This window comes from Humulus lupulus, chromosome 1, assembly GCF_963169125.1.
Source record: "Humulus lupulus chromosome 1, drHumLupu1.1, whole genome shotgun sequence".
Classification (NCBI taxonomy): Eukaryota; Viridiplantae; Streptophyta; class Magnoliopsida; order Rosales; family Cannabaceae; genus Humulus; species Humulus lupulus.
Genome location: NC_084793.1, coordinates 105840836 through 105848690, shown reverse-complemented (window position 1 = coordinate 105848690; position 7855 = coordinate 105840836). Strand labels below are relative to the sequence as shown.

The following is a 7855-nucleotide window of genomic DNA, read 5'->3' as shown; positions in this document are numbered from 1 at the left end:
TAACAACCGAAAGACTTGATTTATTGACGAATTATTTAGATAATTTTTTACTAAAATACTAAGGCACGTATAATCTAAGAGATTGGTTGTGGTTTTAAGAAGAGAGTGAGACTGGGAATAAGCTTGCTTTTCCACAATAACAATGGAATTCAATGTTGTTTTGCAGAGGAGCACAACTTTGTTGTTTTGATTTTACAATTGTTAATATTTTTTTTTTAAAAAATAATTATAATGTAGGGCGAGATCCGAATTAGTGCAGGGTTGCAATCCCTAAATATCTTATTCTATGTGTAGCCATATGTCAAAATTTGTCCATTATTACATGTAACTAACATATACATGAATGCTAAATTGCGTAATTACCCAAGCTTAATTTGGAGTAGCATTTGGGAGGCACAAGATTTAATTAAGAAAGAGACGTGGGCGGGAGGTTGATATTCTTCGTGATCCTTGGTTGCCAAATGATGAGAACCTTTTTGTTGTGATAGTCAATCAAGGCTTGGAGAACCAGAATGTCGCTAGCCTCTTCATTCCAGAAACACGTGAATGGGATGGTGATGTGATTAGTGATCTTTTTGAAGAAATGGATAAGTTAATTTTGGGCATCCCTCCTAGTGTCTCGGCTATAAGAGATCAATGGCAATGGGTAAAGGAGAACTTTAGCAAATACACTGTTAAGAGTGTTTACAAACTCATACAGGAGCTCAAAGGTAGTTGGAGTACAAATGAAAATTCTAGTTTTTGGCGTAAAATGTGACAGTTAAAGGCTCCACCTATGGTGTGTAACTTGCTTTGGAGAGCTTCAATAGGGTGCCTTCCAACATGTGTCCAACTAAGAACGAAACGAATTGAGTTGGATGAGATGCGTCCGGCGTGTCAATGTTTCCCTGAGACGGTATTACATGTATTGACAGAGTGCTCATTTGCCACAAGCCGCTGGCGCAAATTGGGTGTGAGGCTCCCTCGTTGTGGAAGCTTAGAATTTTTAGAATAGCTTTAGGAGGCATTTGAAGTTAATTTGAATGAGGTCAGGAACATAGTTGGGATGTTATGTTGGACCATTGGGAAGGGGGGAAATGATTTGGTGTGGAATCAAAAGTCAGTGTATGTGGATGAGGCAGTTGTGTTAGTGAAATCGAGTCTTGATCACTGGGTTTCAGCTCAAGAAAAGTGTTTTCAGCCATCTCCGGCATCTTTACTGCCAAAGGATGGCGAGGAGTGTTGGACCAAGCCTCCAGTGGATAAGATCAAGATCAATGTTGATGCAGCCTTGTTTAATTCAAATGGGAAATTTGGCTTCAGTTACTGCAAAAGGATGGTGAGGAGGCTAGAGTGGTCTGCAGACATGGAAGGGTGAAGCCTGAGATAGCTGAGGCTCTAGGGGTTGAGGAGGCACTTAGCTGGAACAAGAGGCAAGCTTGGTCAAATGTGATTATACAATTTGATTGTCTGATTATGGTACAAGCCATTAGAAGCAAAGCTAGTATGATATCTCCTTTTGGTTAAGATTGTAAGAATATCTTGTCAAGCTCTTCATATGTTTCTTTGTTTTTTGTAAAACGATCAGCAAATAAAATTGTTCACTACTTAGCGAGAACTTCTTATTTCCAAATTGATCGTATTATAAGTAAAGGTAGATGTGCTCACTGAAGTCTTGTCCATATTGTTGAAAGATGCTTTATCTTAATGAAGTTTGCAACTTTATTAAAAATATATATATGCTTGAAAGAGATTTGTAGCGTAGAGATTAAATTTTCTATGGTAAAGTAAAAAAATTATCCTAAAGAAGCAAATATAAAACTTTTATTAAAACTTTCATTGAATGTTTTTATTCCGTACATCCAAGATCTTGATTTAATAAGTGCAACCAATCTTTTACTTGAGATTCTTCTAATCCATTTCTCATTCTTAAAATTGGAATAAAATTCAATTGTTATTTATTTTATATATATATATATAGCGCTGTGCAGAAATTTTTACAACCCGCCCAACCCGAATAAACTGCCCAAACCAACACGAAAAAACTGCCAAAAAACGCAACCCGAATAAACCGACTAAAATTTAAACCGCCAAATTGTTACATTGAGCGGGTTGAAAATAATTATCAACCCGCCCAATTAAGAACTTATTATTAATTTATTATTTTTAATACATTTAAATAAATATATTAAATTTATATATATATTTAATTAAATTTATATTTGTAATTGGACTTTGGTTTGTAATTGAACTTTGGACTATATTAATTTTCTTTTTCATTTTAATGATATATGTTTGTTACTTTGTTTAATACTTTTAATGTTGATGCAATTATTAAAATATTGCCAATTAATATATAAGAAATTTTTTCAAATAAATATATAAATTAATTAAATTTTGTTTTATTTTTTTATTATAAATTTAAAATATTGTTTTAAGCTTAAAAATATAAACTTCACACTATTAGTACTAGTATTTAAAAGAAGAAAAAAAACTACAAAAATGTAAAAAAAAAATATCACTTCGATTTGGCGGGTTGACCTGACCAAACTATTGGACGGGTTAAATTTATTTTTTTCTTAATTGGGCAAGTTACAGGGTCACTTTTGCTAACCCGATTATGACATTGGACGGGTAAAAATGTCTTGTAACCCGACTAACCCGCCCAATAATCAACCCTATATATATATAAAGTATATGAATAAATTTTATTATATATTTTCCTTCCTCTGCTTGAAAGAAAAAGTGTTTCTCTCTGCCTCCCATGAACTCCAGGTCGAGCTCTTGAAAGTCATCATCATTCGTCAATCAGGATGAGCTATAAGCCAATGTCTCCTGCAGGACCGATTATGCATAATAGCTATTGGCCTCACCACCAGTTAGCGAAGTAACAAATAGCGTTCCTCTGGAATTTATAAAAGAAATAGAAAAGTCCACATTTTTGTATCAATTCACACCCTGGAACGTATAACATATGAGTAAACATACAAAGCTACATAAATTCAGTGGTGAGATTAATATAATTAGATGATGTTATGATGTTATCTTCTTCGGTACAATATCTATCTTCGAGATGTAAAGGCAATGATGCTTGGAGGCCAGAAAGAAATTGTGGGGAAAATAGAACTATGGGATGACAAAGGTTGAATTGAACTAAGCAAATTAGGGAGTTTAATTAATTTTATTAGTATTAGAAATCCCACATCGAAGCAAATTAGGAAACACAATGATTACATCAGCATAGAAAATCCGCAGGACACCAGTGGTGCTAAAACCATATACTTACTAATACATGGAAATGGAATTCTCAAAGATTAGCTATGGATCCAAGAGTAGGGCTTCACATAAATTGAAGGGGCATAGGTCAAACTGACTCTTAATGTTGAGTGAAAGTAAGTAAATGTCCATGTTTTTAATTTTGTAGTAAAATAATCTAATCATCTCTTTAATATCACATATTACCAAATATGTCATTTAACAATTATTATTTTATTCTAAATATTTTAATATTATGGTATATGTATATTAGTTTTGTTTAATTAGTTTTTATTATAAAGTTATTTTGATTTTTTTTATTTTTTATGGGTTGTTAAATGATATACCATACCACAAAATACATATACTGAGTTGAAAAATAATATACCAGCAAAAACTTACAAAATTATTACTAAAAATGTATATACTATGTTAACAAAGTTATATACTACCATTAAAATGTATATACCATGATACAAAATTATATACTACCACTATGTATAATAAAATAAAAACTAAATATCACACAAAAAAAAATTATATACCATACCACTAAAAACATATACACTAATTGAAAAATAATATATCAACAACCTATAAAAAAACTTAAAAAATAAATATAACTTTAAAATAAAAACTAATTAAACAAAACTAATATACATATATAACTATATTAAAGTCATACAGTCCTAAATAAATAAATAAATTATAAAAAAGGACAATTTAGATAATCAACAATGTAAAATGGTCATTTTTCTACAATTTAAAAAATGAGGATATTAGCTTCTTGATGCCTTTATTTTGGTCATTTCCTATAATTTCTCTAAATTGAATTGGGAGCATAAATAAAATAAGATACAATTTGAGGGCCATTTTGTCAAGAGACCTTGAAATTAGCAACTGAAAATATGCCTAACATGTATTATGGTTGCCACAGGCAGAAAATAGCTGAAGCAACTGTCTTTCTCTCTTCCCGTCGGATTTAATGAGGTAGCACCTTGGTTCGACTCAATATATTCACAAACGTCATGTGATAACAGCCAAGGATTACTCGACTCCAAAAGAAGAATCTGCCTTGCAAACATACATTTGCAGAATAAGTATAGGGAGTCTTACCAGAACCATTTTGCTAATCCGAGGGGCATCCAGCTTGTGATGTCCCAATGTACTAAAGCTTAGAAATTTGTGATATCCCAACTTCTTTCCATGTAGGAAGGCATAGGAGCATCCAACTTGAGGCTTTCTAGTTGTGAAAGATCATAGTTTGAATACTGTTGCAGATTTTGCAAAACCTGAGTTATGTTTGGCAAAACCAATTGTTTACAATGAAGATGTAGTCGAGGATGTTTCTCTGAAATACTTCCATTTTGCATGTTAAGGCCAAACGGGAGGTTTTTCCTCTTTGGCAACTCCTCATGTTGGCTCTCAACATTAGGCAAACTTAAAGGTTTAAAGTTTCTATGAGCCTGCCACCCATATTTGTAGTCTCCAACAATTGGTGTCCCCAAAACCTCAGCACAATGGACACGGAGCTGTGGTATCCGCACATGATTGAAGTTGTTACAGGAAACATGTCAGTAACCAAGGGAAAAATCTGCAGTCAGACATCAAGATTATTACCGAGTTGTGATTCATACCTGGTGCTTTCTACCTGTAAGAGGAGAGAGCTCTAACCACGTGTAACCTGCATAGCTAAGTTTAGCATTAGAAGCATATAAGTTAAATGCTAATGTTGTTAGCATGTTAACTTATAGTATAGTATTGTTTCTGAGCAAGTTTCCTAAACTATCTTCTGAAAGAGCTCCAACATTGTTAGAATTAGCTAGGAATGCTTCTGAGCACGTTTCCTAAATGCTATACATAATCATGTTTTAAATTTTAATAGAGTTTGTTTGCTAACCATGAGATGATGATCCTATCACTTTATACTTCGTAACTGCATGCTGAGATGACAAACTTTGTGAATTGTTCACAACTGTAATTCGCTCAGATTTTCCATTGTCCACCACCACCTGAAAGCAACCCATTTACAAACTCCAGTAAATGCAACACGTGAATAAGTTTCATAAGAGGTAGACTGTCATCTGTTACATGCAATCTTCCATCAAGTATCGGCCAACTATCATGCATCCAACTGACATGAGCATCAGCTAATGCAATACACCAATAAGAAAATGCATTTACTCACTTTTACTAGACATGTCTAAATAATGATAACATTTCAGAAGTAAAATGACAATAGAAAAGACAAAAGTCAATCCAAAAGTCCAAAGGTCAACATTTTCTCAAAACATTCAAGAGCTAACCTTTCCTAAGGGAGCTGAAACTAAACCCTTGGGATGTCTCGGAGATCCAATGACGAGTGCCCAATATCTTCTTTCCAGAACTCTTTTTTCATTAAGAGCTTCCTTTGAGACCAAAAAGGACAAAAGAAAAAAGAGGTTAAAATTGCATAATTAAAACACACCTAACTACCTTCACTTCTCATTAACATGTAATTTTTTTGCTGGTGACAAGTACAAACATTTACTCACATCTCCAGATGCTCCAAATGTCTTCTCACGGAATATCGAGTGCAAAACTGTCGCACTTGTTTGGGTCCGTCCCATGACCAAAACCCCACTAGAATCTCTGTCAAGTCTGTGTACCTAATGGACTTAATGCTCATAATTATAACAAAGATAATGCTTATAGAACTTACAGCAATGGTGTTTTTTTAAAATGAACATCAGGTATGTTAAATTCGCAATATAACTCACCAGCCGAGGGGGTTCTGAGTAGTCATAACTCAAGCAAGTAATAGCCAGTTCATCTAAACTTGTTTTGATTCCAATACCACCCTGTCCAATCATATACAAATCCCAAGACTAAAGAAAAACCATACAAAATCCAGAATCAAAACAAGAAACTAGAGAGAAACTTCAAAACGTAGCTAACCTGAACAGGCATTCCAGGAGGTTTATTGACAACAATAATGGCTGGATCCTAATTCCAATTCAGCACAAGAGAGTCATACGTTTGTTATGAACAATATACCGAATCACCAATACAAGTAAAATATAGACTTCAATCCTTGAAAACCTTATATAACTCAAGACTACGAATAAAGTTGACTTCTTCTCCATTGCAATGCAACTCTTTTTTCTCAACGGGGAGCTCTTTTACAGTAATTGGAAGAAATATTCGGTCTCCCAAGTTCATGGAGTCTTTAGCTGTCACCTTCAAATCATTTTTAAACATTTACAAAATAATAATAAATGCAAAACTTATATCGGTAATCAAATAGACATAGGAAATAAATTTTGATCAGTCACCCTTTTCAGTCGAGGTTTTTGTAAATGAGCACTGGAGTCAGAATCTTCTATGTTTGACGATTCTCTTCGAACCTGCAACGACGCAAAAGCATAAATATTGGCTTGATTGCACTTGAGGAGCCATGGAAGAACCCGAACGAACCTGTCTGAGTCGAAAAAGCTTCTGAACAAGGCTTCTCGGAAGGTCGGGGCAGCACTGGAGAATCCATTTCAGAGCCGTCGTTGAAGCAACGGCGGTGGCGGATTTTGGAGTTTCAGAGGCGTTAATGGCATACTTTCTGGATTCCCGCCATCTGCCGGCGAGCTCCTGACCTAAAGCGGTGCCGTTTACTGTGTCAGTGTACGGTGGCAAAGTGAACCATTTTGAATCATTCTTCTCGCCGGGATTTTCCTCTTGCGCAAAGGCTTCGGGTATGGCAGTGGAATAGCGAGACCGCCAATCGTTAATGCCTGAGTTACAGACTCTCGTACCGCAAAGCTCAGCGGCGTACGTCGGCCAACGGAGGAGGAGCTGGCGGAGAGGGTTGGAGTTCGCCATCCTTGTGATTTTGGGCTTCTGATGCAATGGGGCTCAAGTAGAGGGCCGGGCTGCTTGAGTTTTGGAGTTTTATGATAGTGAGGGCCCGAGTTTAGAAGTTATATGGGCCGACTTTGTCGCCGAATGTAGCAGTTACACATGTTTGGGTATTTACACATGTTTGCTTAATAGTAGGGATGTAAATGCGTCGCGGGACAGTTTCTCATTTACCACTACCATGCCCGCTATAATATTTTGTTCCATCCCTGCACCATTCACCACTTAATTTATAGTGGGACAATTTCAGGACATCCCCATCGGGTATCGGGTTCCCCATTGGGGTATTGGGTTCCCCATTTCAAATTATTATTTTATATATTAAAAGAATATTTATATAAATAAAACACACAAATACATAAATAAGTTATGTCATTGACTCATAATATAAGATATTAAATAGAAAATTATTTTAACATGATCTTATAAACAAAATAGTATTGTCTAATTAAATTGAAACATCAAATTCTAAATAATGAGCCATAATGTGTTTTTCTCCAATCATCCACCACTCAATTCAAAGAAATAGTAAACAGATTGTACTGCCCTACTTCTTTAGAGTCGTTACTATGTGGTTAAAAATGTGTCATTAGCTCGCTAATCGAGGTTTTAGGTTAAAAATGTGACTAAATTGGAATAAAACTCGCTTATTGACAATAATTATGAAAATTTGAACCTTCATTGAAATCACAAGAAAGTTATACAGTTGGGATCCCAAAATACTGTTTAGAAA

The 7855-nt window shown here is 34.8% G+C and overlaps 1 protein-coding gene across 2 annotated transcripts; it reads right to left on the bottom strand.

The window, feature by feature from the left end:
- Nucleotides 1-3944: 3944 nt before the first annotated feature.
- On the bottom strand, nucleotides 3945-7266 carry LOC133796674 (RNA pseudouridine synthase 4, mitochondrial). 2 transcript variants are annotated; one of them, XM_062234295.1, is made up of 10 exons: nucleotides 6691-7262; nucleotides 6549-6620; nucleotides 6316-6453; nucleotides 6172-6219; nucleotides 5994-6074; nucleotides 5769-5882; nucleotides 5541-5642; nucleotides 5135-5246; nucleotides 4872-4918; nucleotides 3945-4766 (listed from the first exon to the last, which is right to left on the bottom strand). In XM_062234295.1, the coding sequence occupies exons 1-10, from the start codon at nucleotides 7084-7086 to the stop codon at nucleotides 4410-4412; spliced, it is 1467 nt and encodes a 488-aa protein (XP_062090279.1). In that variant the 5' UTR covers nucleotides 7087-7262; the 3' UTR covers nucleotides 3945-4409. The 2 variants fall into 2 exon arrangements, with proteins under 2 accessions (XP_062090279.1, XP_062090286.1); XM_062234302.1 differs by having other exon boundaries at nucleotides 4566-4766; nucleotides 4872-4926; nucleotides 6691-7266.
- Between the last annotated feature and the right edge of the window lie 589 nt (nucleotides 7267-7855).

Bases quoted from the DNA above. Each gene is read 5' to 3' on its own strand.
- LOC133796674 (XM_062234295.1), bottom strand. From the start codon at position 7,086: ATGGCGAACTCCAACCCTCTCCGCCAGCTCCTCCTCCGTTGGCCGACG. The intron at 6,220-6,315 runs GTTTTCAAGGAT...AATTGGAATTAG, and splicing joins GTAGTCTTGAGTTATATAAG to GATCCAGCCATTATTGTTGT. The intron at 5,247-5,540 runs GTTAGCTCTTGA...GGTTGCTTTCAG, and splicing joins TTTCAGCTCCCTTAGGAAAG to GTGGTGGTGGACAATGGAAA.